This window comes from Nuphar pumila, chromosome 11 (assembly GCF_984573655.1).
Source record: "Nuphar pumila chromosome 11, dmNupPumi1.hap1.1, whole genome shotgun sequence".
NCBI classification, from domain to species: Eukaryota; Viridiplantae; Streptophyta; class Magnoliopsida; order Nymphaeales; family Nymphaeaceae; genus Nuphar; species Nuphar pumila.
Genome location: NC_143259.1, coordinates 107492499 through 107519696, shown reverse-complemented (window position 1 = coordinate 107519696; position 27198 = coordinate 107492499). Strand labels below are relative to the sequence as shown.

Sequence of the window (27198 nt, the reverse complement as noted above, 5' to 3'; positions counted from 1 at the left end):
GATATTAAAACAGTTTTAAAAGAAAATCTTGATATGTCTGATTTGGGTTTCTTATGATATTTTTTAGGTATTAAAGTTGCTTACTCTCCCCTAGGGTATATCCTTTCTCAAATAAAGCTTGCTGCCAATATTTGTGCTAAATTTGGAATTTCAGATGATAAAAAAGTGGAGACTTCTGACGTGGTCATTGCTAAGTTAAGACTTAAAGATGAGACTTTTCTTGAAGATCTCTTAGCTTATAGATAACTAAATGGGTCGCTCACTTACTTATCTATCACTAGACCAGACATAGCTCATGTCATTCATTCTGCTAGTCTCTTCCCGCATGCTTTAACCATCATGCACATGAGTGTTATATTAAGGATATAAAGAACACTATAACTAAAGGGTTTTTCTTGTCCTCATCTTTATCTTTAGATTTACTTGCCTATACTGATGCAGATTTGGGAGAAAATCTTAATGATAGAATCTCAACTACTGGTTTTTGTGTTTTTTTAGGAGATTCATTGATTTCTTAGAGATGCAAAAAGCAGAAGGTATCGTTATCGTCAACTGTAGTTGAATATAGAGTTATGGCTATGATAACCATGTAGCTTGTATGGTTAAGAAATCTTCTCATAGATATCGGAGTTGTCATCTTCAAACCTTCGAGATGTGTTGCGATAATAAAAGTGCAATTTACATTGCCAGCAACCACAACTTTCATGAGCACACCAAACATATTGAGATGAACTGTCACTATGTTCGTGATGAATTCTTGAGATGAACTATTGAGTTTCCATATGTCATATCTATCAACTCATAGATTTTTTTACCAAAGCTCTTGTTGCATCTCGTTTCATGTTTCTTCAAAACAAACTTTTGGTGTGAGGGAGTCTTAAAATATGTTATATATATAGTCTTATAATTTGTATTGCCCTTTAAGGGCATTTTGGTTTTTTTATTGCTTGTAATAGGTATTGTCCATCAAGAACAGTTTTTTGTTTTATTCATTTTTTGATAGAGCATGTGCTCTATGGTCATAAGACCGTAGAGTCAGTGGGAGCTACCCAACGGTCATATTGTTTGGCTGTTGGGAGCTCCCAAAGACTCTATTTGGGGGCTCCCCAATGCCTTCTAATGTGTATAAATAGGGGCTTCTCCCCTCTCTTGTATTAATGCTTCACTTAATCATTTAGTGATCAATAAATCTTATATTTTTTATGCTTTTGTGTTCTTCTTTTGACTCTTTGAAGTCTTGTATATGCACTTTGTGCTTGTATACTAACCTTAGTGCTTTTGTATTGTCCTTTATTGGACTTATTAGTGCTTGTGCACTTTGTATTTGTTGTTCGCATACTTCATTACAGAGACAAGTTTGTCTCTGTATCCATGTCTATTTGAGTTGGCCCATGTTAGATTCATGAGTAACCATATGGAGTGGCAATTAGTTTTCCCAATAGAATTCAATGCAAAGAAAACTTTCAGGAAAATCAAAGCGAAAGCATGATTTTTACTTGCCTTCTGATAACATTTGTGTTTCAAACATTTTAATAGCTTGATTTGTGTATGTACTTACAATTTCTTTGGCTGTTGATTTTTTGTCAACTACGTAGCATATATATTGGTTCTTTGTTGACGTTATGATTCACATTGATTTGACATTTTACAGTGTAGTCAGTGCTGCCAAATCCGAACATTTCCTGGATTAATTTCATTCTCTTGCTGAAAATCCAACCAATTCTGGATTTTTGACATCACTGGAACATAGCTTTATATATTCCTCAAAATGCCATCTCATAGAATCTCAGTGTTTCTGTCCATTTTAATGGAGTTACAGACAAGGAAATTCTGGATTTTGATGCCATCTTATGGCACCTTTAACCCTTTTCCTTATTGATGTAGTCTTTCTAATCCTAATTAATTTGTTAAAATAAGGTCAACAATGAAAAGTTCATGGTGCTTTGAACAGAATGCATGCATACTTATGAACATTTTGGCCTTTACCATGATGTCAACAGGACTAGCTTCATATATCTTCACTACTGATGTATCACGGTCATGGCGGGTGGCTGAGGCTCTTGAATATGGATTGGTTGGTGTCAATGAAGGAATAATTTCAACTGAGGTATCAATCTGATCTCTCTCAATACGTGCAAAGGCGAACATGCACTTTCAATCCAGACAGTATCTTGGGGACATTGAAGCAAAAGAATCTGGCTTCTATGTTGTGTAGGTGGCTCCATTTGGTGGATACAAACAATCAGGGCTTGGGCGAGAGGGTTCGAAGTATGGAATGGACGAGTACCTAGAGGTATGCTAATTGAGCAGAAAGTATTCTCTTCCCTTTGGTTTCCTGACTTCACTAGCATGAAATTGATTTTGAGTTGATGCAGATAAAATATATATGTTTGGGGAACATGAAGAGCACATGAAAATATCAAGTTCCTTCTGTAATCGAGATCCTTTCTTGCTTCTCAGTAGCATCATCAAGAGAGAGAGAGAGAGAGTGTTGTCTTCTGTGACCATGGTTGCTAATTGCTTTATATGGTGCAGATTCTCAAATTTTCAAAATGGTCTAATGTAATTTAATCAATCTTAATAAAGTTAAACCATGGACGGGTTACCAACTTGTACATCCATAGCTGGAAAATGTAAGAGCCTATGGATGGTTGCTTTTCTTTACTTTTTGTCTTTCGAGTGTCTCACAAGTGTTAATTTCGATGGGGGAGGTAAGAGTGCACTATTCAATGTGCGATTACAGCAGACATTATTTAGTATTCATAACCGAATTCATGGATCTGATCACAGAAAACATCAGAGTATACATGAAAAAGAATATTGATGTCAAATTCCATTGAAGATTCTATGAGTCTTACTGATGTTAGTCATACAAACGTGCCCAATTGTAACATCACCTGAATGTGCCAAGGCTGGTTATAAGAAATGTGATCTGAGCCAGATTATATTGGTGCCAAGGAGTATTCATACTTATAAATCTGGATTGTCTTCAGCATTTTCGCAGAAGACGGGCTACTTCGTGATGCTTAGAGGCTTTTGCTAGTTGTTATATAATAAAGAAAAATTAGCAGTGATAAGTAAATTGCATAGAACAGTTAATACATCATAAAACATGTTGATAATCATGAATTCGGTGGAGTATGACATTATGTGAATTACACTACTAGTTTCAACAACAACTACACCTTCATCTCAAAACAATTGGGGTTAGCGATATGAACCAAAAAAGGAAATCATTCTGGGTCTTCCACATGAATCCTTCTCCTCCAATCATTTCTATCCAATGTCATGTCCTCGGTGAGGTTCAAAGCATTCATATCATTTTCTATCATCTTCATCCATGTCTTCCTAGCCCTATCCCGACCTCTTTTAACTAATATATTTTTTCATTTCTCTATCTTTCTAACTGGAGCATCGTTAGGCCTTCGCCAAATATGTCCAAACCACCGTAAACGATTCTCTCTCATCTTATTTTCAATGGGTGCAACGCTTACCTTCTTACGTATCTCTTCATTCCAAATTTTATCTTTTATTGTATTTTCACACATCCATCTAAGTATACGCATCTCAGCTACACTCATTTTTTTTTAATATGATGTCTCTTGGCAGCTCAACATTTTGTACCATATAATAAAGCGGGCCTAATAGTCATCCTATAAAACTTTCCCTTCAACCGTAATGAGATTCTACGATCGCACAACACTTCAGTTGCACTTTTCCATTTCATCCACCCAACCTTTATCCTATGATTTACATCTCCATCAATTTTCTATACTTTTGAATGATAGATCTCAAATATTTGAAACAATCATCCACCAGTATTTCTTGCTTACCAAGATTTACTACACTTTCATCACTACTTCGTTGCTTACTAAACCGGCATTCCATATATTTTGTCTTACTCTTACTCAACTTATAACATCTTGCATGTATGTCTCAATAATTCTAACTTAGCATTAACCCCAACTTTAGACTCACCAATCAAAACAATATCATCAGCAAACAATATACACTGCGGCACATTTTCTTGAATTGATCTCGTAAGCTCATCCATCACTATAGCAAATAAGAAAGGGCTTAAAGCAGATCCTTGATGTAACCCAAACGTTATAAGAAAATTGGTTGTCACCCTTCCACAAGTGCAAGTGCGGACATTGGTTACTACTCCTTCATACATATCTTTAATTATACTAATGTACTTGAGAGAAACACCTTTCTTCATCATTGTCCATCATCCTAAGTACTCTATCGTATGCCTTCTCCAAATCAATAAAAATCATTGTTCCTCTCTCTATATCTCTCAATAAGTTGTCTAAGAAGATATACACTACTAGTTTCAATAAATATAAATATTCTGATGAGGAAGAGACTCTTATTTGGAACAAATGGTATCATAAGTATAAAGAATTGTTCCATCTTTTGTCAGCTGTTTGACCAGGAGTTCAATTAGGGCACGTTTGGAAAATTCTCATAGGAAAACAAAATTTTGCCTATGTGAAGTTTTGATATGATAATTTTTTTAAATAAAAAAATCTTGTTTTTGTGTAGTATGAGAAAAATGAAAAATGTCAAAAAAATGAGAGAAAGGAGGGGGATGGTGGTGGAGCAGCTTCTCCACCATGGGTGCCACAGCCTCAACCTGGACATGGATCCTGAAACTATGAACATGATCACACATTAATTCACATTTACTTTTGCTATTCTGCAAGCCTGATCAGCTTCCCTAGAAAGACAGCAGGATGAGGTGGAACGAGTCAGGGCCAACAACAGCAAGAGGTGCAAGCAAGGTCTCAAAATTATGAGGCTTCTACACGGGGTCTTTTGTGCAGCGTCTATCACAAGGTGATGGTCCATGGACATGGTCTACCAAGTCCACTAGGCCATTTGAAGCTGGATTAAGACACTCCAGATATATAGAGAGAGAGAGAGGTGGCGAGGAGGGTGGTGTAATTACATTGCACACTTTTATTGTGCCGCTGCACTTGAACACCCTCCATCATTGAGATCACAAGGTGATGGTCCATGGACATGGTCTACCAAGTCCACTAGGCCATTTGAGGCTGGATTAAGACACTCCAGATATAGAGAGAGAGAGGTGGCGAGGAGGGTGGTGTAATTACATTGCACACTTTTATTGTGCCGCTGCACTTGAACACCCTCCATCATTGAGATTAAGCCTGTCTGTCGCAGATGCGCTAAAGTGCACTGGCAACTAAGGGTGTGTTTGCGTGCAACAGAAGCCTCCAAGGGAAGGGAGATAACGTTGAAAACACCCATCTCTTTTTTTACAAAAGAGAGGGAAGTGTTTGCTCTGCCCTCATGGGGCCTGCGGAACACAATGGTTTCCGTTGATTTCAATGACAGGTAAAATGCATCTTAAGTAGAGATGGTAGTGGACTGGGGAACAATGGGGCCCCGCCCCGCCTCACCCCATTTGGACCGGGGATGAAGGGCATGAAACGGGGATGGAGGTGGGGATGAAGGTTGAAATCTATCCCCGTGCGGGGATGGACTTACGCCTTCCCCCGCCCCGTCCGCGTCCCCATCACAATCACCACCTTGCCCCGTCCTGCTCCATCTCCAAACCTTCAAGGGACGACTATAGACCGAGAGGAAACGGGGCCCGCCCCACCTCACCACCCCCCCCCCCCCTTTGTACCGGGGATGGAGGACTTGAAAAGGGAATGGAGGCAAGGGTGGAGGTTAAAATCCATCTCCGTGCAGGGATGGAGGTTCGGATTATGAGACAGGGCCGGGGTGGAGTCCTTGTCCCCCGCCCTACCCCGGTCCACTGCCATCCCTAATCCTAAGGGCAGTGTGACAAATATTCGCGAGATTTAAGAAAATTTAAAACGTGAGATTTTCAAAATATCATGAGATTTATGAAAAAAATATAAATATCATGATTTAAATGCAATATTTATGTTTTAAACTTTTATTTATTGTTAAAAACCATGTATTTTTATTTTTAAATATTTTTTATTACTATTTTCTTATAAAATGTAATTTTTATATTTTTAAATTTATTTTTTTATTGTCGAGATTTTTGCCGAAAAAATGAGATTTATTGAAAAATGAGATTTTACCGATAAAAACGTTTGTCACTATGCCTAAGGGGGCATTGTGTCATGGAAAAGAGCTAGTGGAGCTCTCTTCCATGAAAGATGAGTCCGACCTCCCCCCTCTCCCTCAGCAACCATTGTTGCGGCAACGGGGTCCATCAAAAGTTCTGACGTCATTAGTTAACAATGAATGGTGGTGATTAAAGTGATAGACGGTGGCGATTTCAAAAACACAAAAATTTGTGTTTTTGTCGAATCACCTGATCTGTCCAAACCGCCCTGGTAGAGATTCCGACTGGAAGCAAAACAGTAGAATCGTTTAGCCTGTTGAAAGGATTAAAAACAAAATTGTCCAACTACACCATCTCATCTCATGCGTTGTCACTCTTGTCGTGCTCCACATCCCTGCACTCCTGCTCCTCCATGGTATCACAAAAGGCACAGCCCCTCGTCTCAGGCAACCCTATTACAAACAACCCCGACACCACAATCACCGCCCCAAACGCCCCGAAACACAACCACCCCTCCTTCCTCCCCGCCACAACCAGCATTGGACTGAACACTCCTCCCAGAACCAGCGCCTGCCTCAGCATCGCCACAGCCGAGTTCCTCACGCTCGTGGGGAACAACTCCAAGCAGTATATCAGCAAAACATTGAAAGCAGTGCAGGCACAGAAGAATGATACCACCTCTGCTATCATCTGCACACCTCTTCCCAGCAGCACACACACCACACTCAGCACCCCACTCATGAAAGTAAACAATAGAATTGAGGTTCTTCTGTTGAGTCTGGAGATCAAGAGGACTGTTAGCAGTGAAGAAGGTAGCTCGGACAGTGCATTGAACGTGACACTCAGGTAGAGATTGAAGTCCAGGTCGCCGACCGCCAGCGGCATGCCGTAGTACACCAGTCCGACGCCGAATCCGGCGAGCATCACCGCCGTTAATCGCTTAAACGCCCATGTCTTTTGCCATAGCACCAACAATGACGAGTAGACGTTATCGCTCCGCTCGTCCTCTCTCAAGTTCGATAGCCCCGTTAACGCGAAATCGTCGGTCTTTCCATTCGTTCTCGCGATAGATTTGAGTGTTTTGATCGCCTCGACTTCTCGTCCCTTGACGACGAGCCATCTCGGCGACTCGAAGACGAAAACAACGACCAAGATGGAGTAGAGAATGGTCGGGAGAGACACGACGACGTAGATGAACCTCCATGAATGGTTTCTTAATAAGTAAGCAGAAGCAGGCAGTGAGAGGAAGCCCAAGGTGAAGCAGAAGAAGCCGATGATCCCGACCTCGCCGCGCCACCGCTTCCCGACGAACTCCGTCGATAGGACAAGCGCACAGGTGCCGACGGTGGCTCGCGCAAAGCCGCAGATGAATCGGAACGCAGAATAGAACCATATGTTTGGCGCCGTGGCGGTGAGGAGGCCGGTTAGGCCCATGGTGAAGGTGGAGAGGAAGAGCATCTTCTTCCTGCCAAGAGAAGAGTCTGCAAGGGTTGCCAGCACAAGGCCACCTACTAGACATCCCATGAAGAAGCAAGAGGGTGGGAGACCAGAAAGTATCGGGTTGGTGCATGTGAGGTTCCACTGTGAGACTATGGAGGCAGAAGGGTGGGTGTCCCAAGCCCATAGGGTGGGGTCCATGGTGCAGATGTTAGAAGAAGCGGTGCAAGTACTATTGGGTTCTTGGGTGGTGCAGTGCCATTTGGGCTCTGCATCAGTGAAGACATTGATGAAGGTGTATTGGGCATCAAAGATCCATGCAGAGGAAACAAGGAATGCTTGGAACAGCTGAGCAGGGCCAAACACTCCTACATATCTCTCAATGATTTCGTCTAAGGAAGAAGGGTCCTTCTTGGGGAGAAGGGGCTCTGCAGCAGAGGTGGGAGAAGGGTCTGCCATGGGGTTCAGAGTTTTGTTTGATTTAATGGCAAGAATGGAGACCAGTATTTATATATGCATTTGTAGTGCTTCCACATTTTACTTTTACTGATTGACATGCTTGTTTTGCTCTTCTCTTTGGGCGTTTCAAAAAGAGAGGAAAGAATGAGGGCCAGGCTGTGCTTACGTGGTAATATTTGGAAGCACCTAGCGATTTAGCTGTACTGTTATAATTACGTCTCTATTTCTTTTGTTTTTTATTTACCAGCTGATTTTCAAATGCCCACCAATAGTTTTATATTAATTATTATATCTACCATAATTTTTTATATCTTTTCAAAAGATTCTTAACTTTTGTCCCCAAAAGTGTTTTGGCTTAGTTGGATGAGGTCTAAGTCCAAATTTGCGCAAACTGTGGCGGCAGGCAGAGCTGGCACGGCTAGATCTCTGTTCCTAAGAGTGGTTTCTTTTGTAAATATCAAAAAAATAAAGATCCTGAACTTTGCTGCCCAGCTGTAAACGGGTCAGATTCGATTAAGATCTTGGCCTTACTGAATTTTATTTCTTTCAAAAGATTTCAAACTTTTTTCACCTTTAGTACTGTATGAACCGGTCAGATAGATTCAATTCTGATGTTGATCTTATTTAGTTCATTGGATTTAGATTTGCCACCGGCTTTATTGGGTCCTGGTTAAATAAATTGGGAATTGGATTTAGATTTGAATGGAAAGAGGCAATATCAAGTTGGGATTTGACTAGCATAAAATAGTTTATGGAATACAAAATTATACCATATTTGAATTCAGATATTGTTGGGTTCGTGTTCACTTCAGATTCAGATTACGATTAAAATATAAAACCCCAAACCAAATCTCAAAGGGATTGTTAATCAGTTAGGATAAATATTGGCTACACTCTAGAATACCATACTCTCTGGCTGAAACTTTAGGTGCAAGCTTTATTCAATAAAATTTGATTACAGATGCATTTAACATGATCGTAATTAGGAAAATTCACTTTGGATGTAGTTTCAACGTAAATACATGATTTTGTTAATCATGAAATTTTGATGCATTGTCGATCGTTGAAATTCAAAGCCATAAAAAAAATTTGAATTGTAGTTGTTTTCTATTAAACAAACAAACTGCATGAATCATAACAATAGGGCCTGATCCACACAAAAAAAGTATATGAAATTGTGAAGACACTAGTTTTTTTTTTTTATATAGGCAAGGTGGGGCTAGGCAGACCACCACCAGTTACTTAAGTTCCCCCGGTTGGTAAACCCCTAGTATAAGTTGTTACATGAAAAAATCAGGTGCCATGATTTCGACCAAATAAAAGAGCAAAACTATCGAGAAAAATGTAAATTGGTTATGTTATATTTTTTAGTTTGTAGTAAGTTATGGTAGTGTGCCAAAAAAATTAGTGCCATCTAAATCATTGTACTTGAAAACGAAGATGTTCTTTAGTTATTTTCATGCAGATAAATTGTTTATTAGAGGCAAAGTTTGGGGGATATTTGAAAAGTCTTTGGTGAATAAATTTTTTAGGACTTAATTAGAGATTGTCCAGCATTTGAAAATTACCCTTCTCTTTAAGGTGGTTATTTGGAAATTTGTGAAGACTTGGGCGAATAATTTTTTAGGAATTAAGAATTGTCCATCATTTGAAAATTACCCCTTTTTTTTATGTAGGGTGGTTATTTTAGATTCGTAAAAATATTACATTTTTTAAGTCGAAGTATCTCTGGTAGATTATCTTTATGTTCCAACTTGCGTGATGGATTAGTCTTGCATCATTACAATCATGTGCTCAATACTTTTGTGGGGCCTACATCATGTTTGAGTCTGAATACTGATGGGTAGAAACTTGAATGTGTTCTTATCTTTTTCTGCTGTTTGTGGGGAAACATGATTGCTAAAAGATAAAGTCAAACAAGGATCTGGCTAGACATTGCATGCAGTGATGGTCCACACCGTCCATCATTTTTTAGATACGATTGTTCTGTTTGGGCTCTTGGTTTTCTAGACTGGTGCCCACTGAATTCGCACAAGGTTTATAGTAGGTTCCTTCTGGGATCATCCTCCTCACAAATAATTTTCAGGTGTGACAGTTTGCATGTATACGTTGCTTATGGGATCTGGTGTTAAGAGAGTCGAGATCGGCCAATTCATATCGTATCAGCCAAAAATCGATAAGAAAACGAGCTTATTCAGCTTAATTTTAAATAACTTTTCAAATTGCTTATTCACATATTTTGTGACATTTGTCATTTCACTACAAGAAACCTTTGAAACAGCGAAGACCTAAATCCGTCGCTAATTCGACGCTAATCTAATCCGTTGCTAAACGGTTTAGCGATGGATAACTTTCATCGTGAATTTTTTAACGCTAAGTAGTGACAGAACTTATTCATCGCTACTTTCGTCGCTAATTTACGACGGACATGATCCATCACGACTCCGCTATTTTAAATTAACGATAGATAATATCTGTCGCTAATTCGTCATTAAATTTTAAAAAAAAAAATTGCTCTTTGTCGACGCGTTCTCCTGCAGGAAGTAAATTTTTTTGCACAGAACCGGCGCGTTCTAGCGTCGGGACGCTCTTCCGCAGTGAGCCAATCACGGCGGGAGAAAGAACGCGGGCAGCTGCAGGCGGCCGATCGGGCGAGGGAGAACGACTCCCCCTGGAAGGAGACCGACAAGCTTCATGTCGACGACCAGAGGACCTCTGGCACCCGCTTCACGGAATAAACTGTCGGCAAAGGAGTGGACGCGCGGGAGGGGGTAGAGGAGTGGCGTCGATCAGCCGACTGTGAGCTTTTCGGGGTCGTAGTGAAGACGGGATTCGACGAGGGAGAGGCGGGACGGGCGGTGGAGATTGGCAAGGGGCACTGTCGGGAGGAGGAGGACGACACGGGGGAGAGATAGCGGGAGGAGGAGGATGGTCCGGGGGCTGACGTCAGTCACGCTCGGAGGGCCTCAGGCGAGGGAGAGGCAGAACGGGCGGTGGAGACCGGCGAGGGGCACCGACGGGAGGAGGAGGACGGCGCAGGGGAGAGGTAGCGGGAGGAGGAGGATGCTCGGAGGGCCAATGCCAGTGTCACGGCTAGGGGGGCCGCTGCGCGTCGTCAGAGGAAGGGCAATTTAAATCAAACGAGGGGAGGAAAAAATGGAGGGAGGGAAAATTTCACGCCTTAGGTGGGACGGTTTAAATCGAAAATTAGCGACGGAATTAGCGAGAGAATTTTTCTGTCGCTATTTAGCGACGGAAAAATTCTCTCGCTAATTCCGTCGCTAATTAGTATTTTTTTGTAGTGTTTTGGCAATAAAAAAAATTATCGCTAATCCATCGCTAAGTAGCGACGGATTTAGCGAGGAAAATATTTTCGTCGCTACTTTTGCAATTATTTCGAATGTTAGCGACAAATAGTTTTTTCTCGCAAATTTCCGTTGCTAATTAACATTTTTCTTGTAGTGTTTGGTGCTTAAAAATTGGTCGATCCCATTCAATCTAACCTAGAATCAGAATCGGCTCATTTCTTGAATTTTAGGGTTTGAGCCAATTGGAATGCACGGGGGTGCTCATGAGTATGCAAATTCTTTATGAGCATCAAAAGGCATGTGGGGAGTTTATTCTAGTCACCCGTTTTGCCGTTCAACCTCGCACACTTACAAGGAGCTCGATGAGTGCATATCGCGCGATAATGATTCTTTTTGGATAAAAAGTTTCATTGTGTAAAACTAGCAACTAGCTTAGTCTGAGGGCCAAAAGGTCTTCTCTATCGTAACGGGAGTGTTATCTATGGGACACACACTATGCTTCGTGGGACCCACAAGTGCCAAAATGTAATATACTTCTCGTTTGATGCATCTCTAAAACTCGATGATCACTCTAATGTTCATAATGGTTATTTGGATGCGTAGTTAGCTATATCGACCCTCGATTACTTGTGTGATTGTTACAGTAAGGTGATGCACTCGTCCCTCATAGGTTTGAATGCTTGTACGTGAAAGACTTTATCATTTTTCTGTTCTATTGGCCCATTCAATTATGTCGGTTTGGATATTTTGATGTGCTAAGTGTGCATGGGATATGCATGACTCTCAACTCGCTTTTGTCTGGCTTACGTGGCTTTTCGCTTAAAGCAAGTTGTGTTTTGTACTGAGACAACCTCTCAATCTTCCTCTCCTCGTGAATAAAAAAAACCACAGAAAAAGAGGTTGTGAGAATCTGACAACATTGAAATCCCACTGAATACCTTGTTTATGAGATTTGGTGTTAAGGGAGAGGAGATCCAGTGATCGGATCAAGTGCCATGCAACCAATCGTTTGGAAGGGGATGCAGTGACAAAAGCAAAATACGCCAATATCTCACTGCCAAAAATTTGTGAATAATAAAAAAATTTTGTATATCTCGCTTTTTTTTTGCAATATCTCAGCAATAAAAAATAAATTCTATAAAAAAATAAAATAAAAAATATTAACAAAATAAAAACACATAATTTTTTATGGTAAAATAGCTGATAAAAACATAAATATCACATTTAAAAAACAGTATTTATGTTTCTCACGAACAAATCTTGAGAAATTGAAAAATATCATGAGAAATTATTGTTTTAAACTTTCTGGTAAATTTTTAGGATATTTTCATAAATCTCGCTAGATTTTTCTATGTGGTGTAATGCATGGCATCCACTGATTGGGCTGAGTACTGAATCAGATTTGGGTGATAAGGTTAGCAAGACAGGAGATTTTTAAGAAATTATGACAGCCTTCTTGTAGCTAGGTGATCTCATTCATCCTAAAAGGTGAACGCATGCAATCTGGTGTTTGATGTTGAAAACATTGGCCCATTAAAAGTGTTGGATATTCTCTTAGGAATAAACTCACAGTTTTCATTAAATGGTTCCCATATTCTATGTTCTGGATATTCTCAAAGTTCCAGTTATTCATGGAACGTGAAGCAGCAGACGAATAATCATTTGTTTCTGAAAAAACATCAAAAGATTACTGAGCAAATTCTACAAGATCAATTTGTTTTTTTTTTCTGACAAATGGTCAGAACTTCATATGGTTTCGAATATTAAGACTATCAGTAATCGAGACGTCAACTCCTTGGGACTTTGGCAGTTTTGAATATCAACCAAAGAATTTCTTGAACTGCTAAATTGGGAAATCCCAGCGACCATTCTCAATCCAGAGCGATTCTTGTCAGAAAACATTTTCACAGTCCAAGCTCTGCCTAAAAAAGAGCAAGCCCTTTTGAATGGAGGGGGAAGACGTAGGGCCCCCCCTCTTAAAGGAGGGGGCAGGCACTACATAACACACATAATGTTTGTGCCAATAAAATGAGTTTTCTTTGACGCAATTCCTTTATGCACCAGTGTAAGCCTTTTCTTTGGCGCAACCCCTTTTTGTGTCAGTAAAATGTGTTTTACAGTGGCACTGCTGCCAAGATGCGCCTGTAAAACGCAGATTTCTTGCAGTGAATGTATTCGCCCCTGATCACTGAAGATGCTCTCCAGCTCTTTAGCTTTACAAAATTTCTTAAACATCTTGCTATGTTCCTTCTTGATCTAAAAAAGTATTTCATAATTTTTACTTGTATGTCTACGTAAGAAGAGAAATTGAAAGCAGAGAGAGAAATTGAAAGAAGAGAGACCAATGAAGAAGACGATTTTTGTTATTGAATTCAACAAGAGAAAATGGAGTTAAATATACAAGGTGTCCTCCATGGATCGTGATCTCCACGATTTTAGCTAACAGCTCCTAAACTAATGCTATACATTTCAGGAAATATATATATCTTTCCTGATATATATATTTCCTGAAATGATTGGAGGAGAAGGATTTATGTGGAAGACCCAGAATGATTTTCTTTTTTGGTTCATATCGCCGACCCCAATTGTTTTGGGATGAAGGCGTAGTAGTTGTTGTTGTTTCCTGATATACAAAAAAAGTTCAGAAATTAAGACTTTCTTGATATACAACAAACGGAATAGGAAGATAAAATGAAAAACGTAGATGGTAACTTCAAAACACACGGATGGTAACTTCCAATAGTGGGTAAATATTGGCTACTAACGAAGGTTGAAACTAATGAGCAATAAATCATAAGTTCAAGTTGTATCAACTCAATCTAACCATGCAGATGTGTTCAACATGGTTTGTTTGCTAAGGATCAAGCCTGGGATCGGGCTCTTTTTTTATGTAAAAATGTGATATTTTGAGTTATAAAATTTTGACACATTGTGGACCTTTGATTTTTGAACCCCTTTAAAAACTCAATAATTTGCCATAATCACTATGTAGATCACATGTAACATTTAATCTATAAAAACTAAAAACTTCGTTAATTTTTTACCTTCATTAGTAACCAATATTTACCCGTCTAATATATATTAGACAGGTTTTTTCATCCAAAGTCTCTGCTGCGGATTTTGGATGTATCTAAATCTCAGTGTAGCGAATCGGATCAACAATTTATTGGCTGTCTAGGGAAATATTTTTGTCTCATTGTAATAATTACCAAGTTTGTTTCACGTGATCTATTATGGAGAATTAGATAATTTTTCTAAAAAAAACTTTCATAATTTGGTCTCTAGCACGCTGCTGGTCACGGGTGTGCCTGTAGTTTTTGAAGGTGGGCCACATAAGGCAGGGTAGTCGTGGGTCCCACCCAGGGTTTTTCTTGCTGCGGGGTGGGTCCATTAAGTGATCTGGTTCTCAACGAGAGTGCCTCATCGTCATAAAAAAAAATGGTAGCTAGCTACAAAATATCGATGAAGCTACCGTAATCATTTATGAATTTGTAGAGAGAAAATTGAAGAAATAACTCAATCTTTTGGCACCAGCTCTTAATAGAATTATTTGGGATTCAAAAATGATCATTTTAGGTACTGGGTTACCAGCATACAGTCTCATACAATACTTTTTTTTTATATATTTACACGAAGAAACCACCTCAAGATCAAAGACCTAGTGGTGTTGGCTTTTGACTGCGTGTGCTTACCTCTTGCAGTTTCATGCTCATGGGATTTGAATCTAGACCACTCACGAAGAGGTTATGCCTCATCTCACTACGCCAAACCCTTTGGGGATAAAAATATTGTAAAGTTTTGATCTTGTTAGTATTTTTTATTATTGAATAACGGTTCATGAGATGGCTTCAATTTGATACGATTCACTGTTATTTTTTTTTTTCAAGAAACCGACTAACAACGTTGGAATTCATATCGGCATTAATGATGATGAAAAACATGTGTATATGATTACGTCTAAAAAAAAATCTAAAATCTAAATATTCGTGTGGGGGTCATGTTGTACATTGAAAGGTGGACCCTACTGGAGGTGTGCCTAGGGTGGTCTTTGGGCCCCACCCGGGGTTTTCGTCGTGATAAAAAATAAAAGAAACACCCAATGGAGAGAGGTGCGCTCAAGGTTGTTAAATGCGATGAGGCGAAGGGAGGCGTTGAGCCTGCGCTTAGCCTCTGAGGCGTACGCCTCTCACAACACTGCTTGGGATAGCACTGAAGCTTTTGCTTTTTTTCCGGCGAGTAAATCCAATTTCAGGCCACGAAGAAAAGAAATTCCACCGTAAATCTTGCTGGAATATCCTTCTCTGCTCACTGTGTAATTGTTTTCGGTTTTAGCCACAGATCTGAGGAGGCACCGACGCTTCAGGTACTGAGTGTGCGCCTCAGCGTGCGCCTCGCCTGTGAGGCGTACGCTTCAAGTACTGAAACGTACGCCTCTCACAACACTGGGTGCGCTGACGGTTGTCCTCGCGGGTGACCCATTAGGGTCCGTTTGCATGTCGCGGAAGAGGTGCCGCGTTTCCTCTTCCGTGGAAACATAATCGAACCCTTCTCCCACAGGAAGCGTTGAATCTGGGGCTTCTTTCTGCGCAAAAAGAGAAGCCTCAGTTTATTTTGTTACTGTAGGCCCCGGAGAAATGTACAGTCGTTCATAAGTTTTCATGAAAGAAGCAAACGGATCGACACTTAAAATTTGAAGAGCATCCTCACACCAAGCAGCCACCGTGTTGTTTGATGAATGGAGTTCCTCCTTATCTTTAATATCTATTACTTTTTATGATTTTTCAATTAGAAAGTAAAATTAAATAATACATCTCAATTAATTACTTGCTAGTCAAAAGGCATCCCATCCTTATAAAAAAAACGTCTAATAATTGCATGTCCATTATTATTGTACAACCTTATCTTCTTCCTCTTCTTTATTATTTAAAGTTAAAACCCATTGATTCAACTGTGTCTTCCTCTTCGTTATTATTTGAAGTTAAAACCCATTGATTCAATTGTGGTTTGGAGTTGCCTTTACAATTGAGCTCATAAGTGCAAGATTTTTCTTTGATGATTATCTCTCTCTCTCGGCTTTCCTTTCATAGATTTTGCATACATTTTCCTGCAGTCTTAAAAATGAGACCACATGCTTGGAGGACTATTTATGAGCCATTGTTGGTGACAGACCCAAGGCATGGGTGAGACTCCTCTCAAGGATCGAGTAGTCAGGCTCACCATTCTGTCATAGAGGCGAGCCCATTTCATGTCGTCGTGGATGGTTGATGTCCTTCGATCATAGTCGAATATGTGGGTGGGGTTGCACGGACAAATGCAATAGAAACATCTTTGCTAGAGAGAGATCACCTCTTGTGGTTGCTGTGACAGAACATAGCTGCTTCATCCAGAGGATGAAGCTTTTAGTACACGTCGCACTGTGTTGGGATATTGCAAATTTGCAAGTTCAAAATCCAATGCTAAGTTGTGTAACCTCAGCTTTTTTTTTTATTTATAACCCAAAGAAACTGCACCCGACACAAAGACCTGGTTGTGCTGGGTCAGCCTGCCATACCTACTGTCATCCTACCGGCAGCGTAAACATTTGAGGCTAGGACCCCTGCCCCTGGGGCCTATGCTACGCGTTGGCTTGCGAAGAAGGGTGACACCCATGAGAATCGAACCTTGACTGCCAGTCTAGCAGTCAAGGCACCACCCCACTACACCAAACCCCCTTGGGGAGCCTAACCCCAGCTTACCTATCAAAAAAAAAAAATGGACTCCTCATTAATGTTCCTAGAACATTAGAATTATAAGGTATCAGAGGTCTTTCAATTTCTAAGGTGAGACATGAACCTGGCCACCTTGTCCCAAGCCTGACTTGAAATTGGCAGATATTTAGTTTATGTGAAATCTAGGGATGCAAGTGGGTCGGATCATTATCTGATTCTAACCTGATCAAAGGTATTGGACAAGGCCCATAAAAACGTCTGTTTTATAAAGAGGGTCTGAGTCAGAACAAATAATGTTGGATTTAGACAGGTCCAGGTCAGAATCGGATAAATAAAATGGTTTGGAACTGGTTCTGACCCGACCAATATATCTAACTGTTTCACATGGAAAAATATAAATATCCATTCTCCCTGTATCCAGTAACAGAGGAGGTCCGATCATATCTGGTCCAGAATTCTACATGTATTTTAGTCAGATCTGGATCCTCCATTGAATAGCCATGCTATTTGTGAATGTGGACGCTGCAGCCCGCACTGACCATTAGAAAAAAGAAACGCTATATAGAAAGGTAGGGTGGAACAATAAGATTATTTAGAGAAAAAATCGCCCACCGTGGGGCTCGAACCCACGACCACAAGGTTAAGAGCCTTGCGCTCTACCAACTGAGCTAGACGGGCTTATTATACTTTGTCCTATAGAAAATGCATTTATGTGTAAATAGTATCCAAGAATCAAACAGCTCCTCGCAAATGTTGATCCATCTCAATCCTTATTCATGAAATCATTTTCTGTCGCTAATTCATCGCTAATTAGTGATGGATGTAGCGAGAAAGATATTTCTGTCGCTAATTTTGCAAATATTTTGAATGTTAACGACATATAGTTTTCTCTTGCTAATCCATCGTAAATTTGCGATGAAAAAAATCCGTCGTAAATTTCTATCGTTAATTAACATTTTTCTTGTAGTGTGATCAAATTGTCATCCCATCGGTAAGGCACAGTTCAATGAGTAGCACAAGCTTGCACCCCATTTTTATGGGCTTTTTCTCATTTTAGAGAAGGTCGGATTAGTGTATTATCGTATGTCCATACATCATGTATTTCATATTTCATGCCTTAAGCACTATAAAAGGGAACTAGTAGATGACCCTGCTCGACATAAAAGATGTCTCGTTGCAACTGTTTAGAGTACATGAAAAAAGATAAAAGAAGGATGGTTGCCTGGTCACTGAGGTGTTAGTTCCATATGTGGAGTTGACAAAGTGACATTATGAGAAGAAGATTGGCTAGCAGCTCAGTACCTAGAGTTCTCGCTGTGAGGGTAAGACGAGTTTGAGAAGGTAGATTGTTATAGACTGAATCTGATCTAGAAGAGTCACCCCAGGATTCGATTAAGAGGAGCCACCCAACCAAGAGTCCTGCCTAGGTTGAGACTGTACGAGAGTCCAGCTTGGCTAAAACTGTGGAGGACATCCAACCTAGAGTCCCATCTATGTTTTGGTTGTGGGAGACGTCTAGCTGGGCTGGACTATAAGAGACGTCCAGCCTAGAGTCCCATCAAGGCTTGAACGCCCCCTTGTATTTTTATGTAATTACCCTCTTTGTAGATCTATAAATATGATATTTTTCAATGAAGCTTATTGACAACTCTCCCTAATCTTTATTTTGGTTTTGAACTCTGACACTCAAGCGAGCATATTTCTCCCTCACTCCTCCTTTGTCCCCACATGTTGTCAACCCAGAGGGAATATATTTTCTCCCTCCTCTCTACCCTCGACCACTTCACCCTTTTCATCTACATGAGTCAGCCTAGGAGCAACACCTCTCTCTCTCTCACACACACCTCTCTCTCTCTCTCTTCTTGCCACTCCTACCTACAACCTCTTCCCCTATCACGTTGCTGCCCAGTAAGAGGGCGATGACAAAAAAAAATGCGGGAGTCTCTAAGGGCCTTCTGAACCCTTTCAAGAAAAATGGGACCCCTCTTACGCAGGGGCATCAAAAGCTCGAAGATGCTCATGAATACCAATGTGGGCACTTCCATGCCTTTAGAAATCGTGGATGCATTCGAAAGGCACCCATGTAGGGAAGAAGAGACTATTCAAATGGTACCATCTGATGCAGTATTACAAGATCGAACTCAAGGCCTCAGGATAATGACACCCTCTTACTTCCCCTCATTAATGGGCCTGTCAACAAATTTTGAAAGTCCAAAAGTCAAAGAAGATTTTTATTTTGTATATTTTTACTAAATTTTGTATACAAAAAGCTAAATTCAAGCCCAACATGATACCTACACAACTTGCCAAATCGGCGAAAGAGTATGTCCATATAAATCTTAGAAGGATCATCTCTTTACTGAATCCTCTTGAGGGAAATCACAGTATAATACATTTCTAATATGAATGAAAACTGGTAGGGGTTTGCCTAACCCCACCTTGCCTTTCAAAAAAGATATGAAAAATACATGCCAACTCAGCAATTTTTTAAGAAACATAAAGCAAATAGGCCTTAAGTGCAATAATCTCTGGCCCAATTGGAAGGGGGTCAGAGGTTAGTGATCTAAGATTTGATGCAATTAAGGCTATGTTAGGGAGCCTTGCATTGAGATGGAAACATGGTTTTAGTATGTTGCCAAAATTTTGTTTTGCCCATGCATGCATTGGAGAAGAAGAATTGTTTTGCCCATGTGTGATGTTGGAAGGAGTTGCCAAAAACATCCTGCTGTGAATGGTGTCGAAATGCAGGGTTGGGACTGCCAACATCATTCCCAATGCATTGTTTCAGTAACGCCACTGCACCCAAACAACAAGAGAGCACAAGAGCATGAGAGAAACCACAACACAACCTCAGATTCAAGGCCCAAACATAGCTTAATAAATACACAAAGATGAGTGAACCAAGTAATCCCATCAGTGTAAGCTCTTGCCAAAGGGCAATCTTCCATAGCTTATGAATGGAGTATTGAAATGAAACCAGAAGCCTAATTAGAACATGTTCATAAAACCTTTTTTTCATGTTGCTTCAAATGGACCTCATGAGAGAGAGAGAGAGAGAGAGAGAGCACTGACATATGATGAGGCCAGTTCCCTCCCACTGCAGTAAATGTCACTCATTTACATGTGACAATAAGATTGTTTCAGACCGCCATGTTTTTCACTTTTTGCATTTAAGGCCGTGACAAGGATATCCTTGAGAATAATGCCTTTAGAGTTTGTCATTGACCAGCATCTTGTTGTTAAAAAATAAAAGAGAAGAAAAAAGAAAACACTTCAAAGATCATTATCTCATATTTTATGAGTCTAATTCTTATTCTAATACAAGTGACCTAATTTTCGCACATAGCTAAACTTGCAAACCATACGGTGGTTTCTCCATGTTAATAAAATAAATAAATAAAAGAGAAAAAATAAAAATACGACGCAACCACTGTTAGCCTGAAATGAGGGGATGGCCCCACTCTCTCTAAGGCATGTTTCACAAACTGATTTCCAAAACAATAACCAAACATTAGAGTAAAATTTTAAAAAGAGCCATTCATGTCTGGGATGAAACAACAACCCAAGAGAAGATATAAGTATCCCAGCCTGTGCATAGAAAATATGATAAAAAAAGCAAGAAGCCGTTCACCCTCTCACAATCCAAATCCTCTTAGTTCTTTTCCCCTGCGCTGCATTCCTTCATCCAGATGATTGGCCTACCACCTGAGTTTGAGTGAGTCAGCTCCCTTCTACAGAAACCAGTTTCCTGCATCAGCAGATTTCTACCTGAGTAGGTAGGCCAGACTGCATATTGCACCAGCCCAGCCTTCCCATTAGTCCAAATTAAGGGTGTCAACAGGCCTGGTTTACCCAGACCCCAACCAAACCAAACTCTATAGGGTCCGGTATGGTGATAAACAATAAGACCTGATTAAAACTTGGGTCCAGATCAGAAGGACCGATTAATTTTATACCAGACCTGGACCCGACCCGAGTTCCGATTAAGACCCACAATTTTTAATATAAAAATGATAAAATATGGTTTTACCAAGTATGGTTCGGGTTTGGTTCATGTAGTTCTTATTGGGTTCGGGTATGATTTTTCTTATAATAGACCCAATTAAACCGAGTCTGAATCCAACACCATACCCAAAAATCTAATCCAAATCTGGTTTTACCTGAGTCTGAACCAAACCCTACCCGTTGACACCCTAGTCTAAATAGGAAAGCCAACTACTTTGACTCAAAATAGTGGGCTGGCCAGTTCATGAGGTCCCACAATTAAGAAGTGCATCCAAGGATAAATCTAGCAAACAAGGTTGGTGACAATTGGCAAGAAAAGCCAACGTGGGTCCCACTAAATTTAGCTCATGCATCAACCAATTGCCCATGGTATCATAAACCCCCCTTTCAGACTTTGGTTTTGAGAACCAAGAGGCACACACTGATCAGGAGCCTTAGAGCTAGCAGATATGCATATGCTGATGGTGTCATTAGTTTTTTTTTTCTTTTTCTTTTGTTTTTGAGGAATTGATGGTGTTATTAGTTTTTAGTTGTTTCCAGGTATGATTGAGAGAAAATAACGTGAGCTTTTTTTCTTTTTTTTATTGATGGACGGTTGACATTACCTAGAGATAAGTAGGGCTGGCAATCGGGTCGGGTTGGCAGGTTGTGTCGGCAGGTTGGCGGGTCAACATACCTCAACACGAACCTGACCCGTTTATTAAATGGGTCGGCTGTGGCAAACACGAACCCGACCCATTTATTAAACGGGTAACCCGACACGACCCGGTTAACCAATTTAATAAATGGGTTGTCGGGTGGGTTGGCGGGTCGGGTTGGTGGGCGGGTCGGGTCGGGTAAACGGGTTGGCGGGTCGGGTTCAGGTAAACAAGTTGACCCACCTGCCTAACCCGTTTATTAAATGGGTTGGCATACCCCTAACACGAACCCGGCCCATTTAATAAATGGGTTAGGCGGGTTGACCCGTTTATGACACAAACCCGTTTAAACCAAACCCAAACCTGCCTAAGAGGCGGGTTGGCGGGTCGTGTCAGGTTTTGCCACCCCTAGAGATAAGGCTGGTAAACGAGGTACACCTGTACGGGTCATCCGAGTGGCGGCGCGGCGGCCTTGGGAGATGGTGCTGATCCCTTCATCTCAGGTTCGATTCCTGCCGGGTGTGCAAGTGCCTTTAACTGGTGGGCTCTGTAAGAGGTTGGGTGCAAGTGTCATTAAGTGTCCCGAATCTAAAACAGCTGATGAATGAGGTGAAGAAACCGAACAATGAGGTGTTCAAGCTCGACTCATTTTTATTTCTGTATAGTCAAGCCAATGTCGAGCCAAACGAGCTGAGTTTGAGCTGGCTCGTTCACAAAAGTGTACATTGTTTCAAAGCTAGAGGCAATAGGATTTGAACTTTAGATCTATTGAGCCAAGTTCAAGCTGACACATTTACAGAAGAAACACATTGTAATACTAGTATTTTGCTTTAAGGAATAAATAATTTGTATTAAAATTCAAAACTAAAAGTATTACATCAAGAACCTGTGTCCGAACCAAACCCAACCCGTTGACACCTCTACTTATGAGGGGAAAACCAAAACTTTAGTAAAAATTGAAGGTTCCCAAACAAAACTTTATTAAAATTCAAGTTTAGGTCGCCCCTACAGCAAAATGGCCCAATCTGTTACTAAGTATGAAATTTTATGGCTTTCCAGATTCAATTATGATTTATGACATATATGTGAAACAGTTATAGCCTAAAAAATATCATGATACGAAACCAATATATCAAATAATCCATTACGATATTCATGTTAAATAATCTATAGTAATATTAAAATGTACAAGTATATTATGAAATTAGAAAGTTGTTTATTGGTCTACTGGCATGAATTAAGTTCTCATATCATTGGTAAAACAATATGACATAACTCAAGACTCAAAAAAAAATTGAACCAATTTTTTTTATAGTGGGTCGAAATGACCCAGATTGAACCCTTCTAATCCGAACAAGAACCTTGGAGAGTAATTGGATGCAACCTGGGTTATTGAAATCCAATTGAAGTGGTCATCCTAGCCAGATCCACTGACACTTTTAGGTATTAGTATGTTAAACTCATCGGCCCCGGGGGCAGTGGTCCTAGTCTCAGGCTGAGCCAGCACGACCGGGTCTGTGTTGGGTGTAGTTTCTTCAAGTTATAAATCCAAAAAAAAATGTTAAACTCATCTTCTACTTATCATAGCATTTGAGATCAAGCATAAATCATGAACCCTAGGTGTCTAGTCAGGTTTCAAATAATCACAAGTAAATGAAACTAGGGCTGGTAACACAACCAAACAAACCGAACAAAGGGTGTTCAGTCTCAGGTCATCTCCTCTGTTTAGCCAAGACGAGAGTGAGCTCATGAACAGCCTGAGCTAAACAAACCGAGCTAGCTCATTGATTTACAAAAAAAACATACTCTTTCACTCAAAAAAAAATATGACAAACATGGTCAATTCTTCACTCAAAATATGGCAAGTCTGGATAACTAATTTTTTTCTTGATGGTTTTACCCTTTCATCGCCTGAAAAATAAATCAACTCTATGTTATCTCCTGAAAAAATCTAAGTACCATGCAAGTTGTCACCTAAAAAAATCAGGCATCATGTAAGTTGTCACTCGGAAAAACTAGGCATCACGTAAGTTGTAGAGAAATTAAGCGCTATATAAGTTGTTGCCTACTTATCTTATCTGGTAGGAGCAGCTAGTGCACGTCACCTTGTGTTGGGACGTTTCAGGTTCAAAACTCAATGGTATAGTTGTATAACTGGTAGAAGTCTGCCTAAACCCAGCTAGACTTTCAACAACAATAAAAACAACAACTACGCCTTCATCCCAAAACAATTGGGGTCAGCGATATGAACCAAAAAAGAAAATCATTCTGGGTCTTTCACATGAATTCTTCTCCTCCAATCATCTCTATCCAATGCCATGTCCTCGGTGAGGTTCAAAGCATTCATATCCTTTCCTATCATCTTCATCCAAGTCTTCCTAGGCCTACCCCGACTTCTTTTAACTAATATATTTTCTCATTTCTCCACCCTTCTAACTGGAGCATCATTAGGCCTTCGTCGAATAGGTCCAAACCACCGTAAACGATTCTCTCTCATCTTATTTTCAATGGGTGCAACGTCTATCTTCTTACGTATCTCCTTGTTCCGAATCTTATCTTTTATTGTATTTCCACACATCCATCTAAGCATACGCATCTCAGCTACACTCATTTTTGAATATGATGTCTCTTGGCAGCCCAAGATTCCGTATCATATAATAAAGCGGGCCTAATAGTCATCGTATAAAACTTTTCTTTCAACCGCAATGGCATTCTACGATCGCACAACACTCCAGTTGCACTTTTTCATTTCATCCACCCAACTTTTATCTTATGATTTACATCTCCATCAATTTCTCCATACTTTTGAATGATAGATCCCAAATATTTGAAACAATCATCCACCAGTATTTCTTACTCACCAAGCTTCACTACACTCCCACCACTACTTCGTGGCATTGTCCACCAGAGAACGTCCCTAGGTACTCTATCGTATGCCTTCTCCAAATCAATAAAAACCATATGCAAATCTTTATTCCTCTCTCTATATCTCTCAATAAGTTGTCTAAGAAGATGTATAGCTTCCATAGTTGATCTTTCAGGCATAAAACTAAATTGATTCTCCGATATCATGACAACCTTCCTCAACCTAGACTCAATCACCCTCTCCCAAAGTTTCATAGTATGACTCATGAGTTTTATACCACGATAGTTTGTGCAATCTTGTATATCACCCTTATTCTTATATAGAGGCACCAAAGTACTCTTTTTCCACTCATTAGGCATCTTATTTGTCCGCCAAATCTTGTTAAAAAGATTTTTCAACTATTCTAAACCTTTCTCTCCCAAGCATTTCCAAGCCTCGATAGGTATACCATCTGGGTCAACTGTCCTTCTTGATTTCATTTTCGTCAAAGCCTCTGCAATTTTTTTCTTTTGAATCTTGCGTATGAAGTTACGATTCATCTCATGAAAAGGAATGGAGAAGTCTCCAAGATCCTGAGCATGACTTCCATTAAATAGCTTATCAAAATAATATTTTCATCTCTCCTTAATCTCCTCATCTTTGACTAAAACCCTTTGTGTTTCATCTTTGATACATCTAACCATACCCAGATCCCTCGATTTTCTATCTCTCATCTTTGCAAGCCTATAAATATTCTTCTCGCCCTCTTTGGTATCCAACTTGTCATAAACCTCCTTATATACCTTATCCCTCGTGTTTCAAACTACTTTTTTAGCTTCCTTCTTTGCTATTATATATTTCTTCAAATTCTCATTATCACGACTCTTACTTAGATTTTTATAACACTCTCTTTTAACCTTAATAGCTAATTTGACATCCTCGTTCCACCATGATGTATCCTTACCTAGCGGTGCACCGCCTTTAGACTCACCCAATACCTCCTTAGTCACCTTTCTCATGCCACCCGCTATCTTATTCCACATTGATTCTGAATCCTCTTCGAGACACCAATCAGCTTCCTTAACTACCTGCTCTACAAACATTTCTTGTTTACCTCCTTTCAATTCCCACCACTTAATTCTAGGATCTATTCTATGTCTATTTCTTTTGCGGCATTGCCTAATTCTAAGATCTAAAATTAAGACTCTATGTTGTGTAGCTACACTTTCTTCTGGTATAACCTTACAATCGATGCAACAACCCATATCTTTCTTTCTAAGTAAGAAAAAATCTATCTGACTCGTATTAACCCTACTTTTAAATGTTACTAGGTGAGACTCCCTCTTCCTAAACCAAATGTTTGCTAAAATCATATCATAGGACAAACCAAAATCTAAAATCTTTTCTCCACTTTCGTTTCTTTCTCCTATATCATAGCCTCCATGGATACTCTCAAATCCATCCCTACTAATGCCTACATATCCATTAAAGTCATCGGCGATGAAAAACTTTTCTCCATAAGATATCCTTTGTACTACTCCATCTAAATCTTCCCACAATTGACGCTTAATAGAATCATCTAAACCTACTTGAGGTGCATAAATACTAATAATATTAATAATATCCGTACCTAATACTAATTTAATAAGTAAAATCCTATCACCATTCCTACGGACATCAACTACATTATCTATAAACTCACGACTCATAACAATCCCTACTCCATTTCTATTCCAATTTATTCCTGTATACCAAATCTTATATCCCCAAGGTTCTATCACTTTTGCTTTCTCACCTACCCATTTGGTCTCTTGTAGACATAAAATATCAATCTTTCTCTTACACATAATATCTACTAACTCTACCAACTTATCAGTTAAAGACCCTATGTTCCAAGTGGCTAACCTAATTTTATGGTCTTGGACTAACTTCTTTACCCCCACCCGTCCAACAAAGTGAGGAAACCCTTGCCTATTTGACACCACACCCGGGCGCCGGTGTGACGCGTCCCTTCTAGGCGATGACCTAGCAACCCTTGCCCATTTATCACTGCCTCCGGGCCTATAGAGTACATCGTGTCGCTCAGTAGGGAACACCCCAATGAAATTCTCATATTGGTTCATATTCATAGAGTATGACTAAGTTTTTATGCTGGCTGTCACTGGCCTACCGCAACCCTTCTCCTTTATCTGGGCTTGGAACCGACAATGTATAACTAAACAGTTATACACAGGCGGAGTTTAAACCCAGCTAGACTTTCAAAAAAAAAAGTTGTCGCCTAAAAAAAAACAGCCACTGTGATTTTAGTAAAACAAAAGAGTAAAATTGTCAAGAAAACAACAAATTGGTCAGTTAGGGAGCATGTGTTTTAAGCTTGAGAAAGCGAAACATCTTTCATGTGAAAATGACTTATAAGTAGAAAGTTCTATACCATGAAAGATTTTTCATATGAAACATCATTTCAGAATGTGTTTGTTTCACATGGAAAAGGTGAATGAGAGCCCTAAATACGTGCTTGTTTTATGTGGGAAATATTAGTGAGAATCCCAGATAATTAATCAATTTGATTTGGGTGAGAATTATCGTAGGACCGAGTTATAAATCAACTGAATTTGTTTTGGATTGAGAAAATGGTCCTAGAATAAATTTAAAGTAGCTGGGTTTCAAATAGGGGTGGCAATCGGGTCAGGTTGGCGGGTTGGTGGGTTGGGTTAACGGGTTGGCG

At 39.9% G+C, this 27198-nt stretch overlaps 1 protein-coding gene, 1 non-coding gene and 1 pseudogene across 2 annotated transcripts in view; 1 reads left to right on the top strand and 2 right to left on the bottom strand.

The window, feature by feature from the left end:
* LOC149822738 (succinate-semialdehyde dehydrogenase, mitochondrial-like) overlaps nucleotides 1-2605 on the top strand; it is a 165456-nt gene extending 162851 nt beyond the window's left edge. Inside the window, exons 18-20 of the mRNA XM_089980026.1 lie at nucleotides 2001-2107; nucleotides 2216-2293; nucleotides 2376-2605. Of these exons, the coding sequence (XP_089836152.1) occupies nucleotides 2001-2107; nucleotides 2216-2293; nucleotides 2376-2414 (224 nt within the window). The 3' untranslated portion in view covers nucleotides 2415-2605. The remainder of the gene's footprint in view (nucleotides 1-2000; nucleotides 2108-2215; nucleotides 2294-2375) is intronic.
* Nucleotides 2606-6413: 3808 nt separating this feature from the next.
* On the bottom strand, nucleotides 6414-8039 carry LOC149822737 (organic cation/carnitine transporter 2 pseudogene; annotated as a pseudogene).
* Nucleotides 8040-17590: 9551 nt separating this feature from the next.
* Nucleotides 17591-17663, bottom strand: TRNAK-CUU (transfer RNA lysine (anticodon CUU)). The gene has a single exon. It is a non-coding gene; the product is annotated as a tRNA-Lys (tRNA).
* Between the last annotated feature and the right edge of the window lie 9535 nt (nucleotides 17664-27198).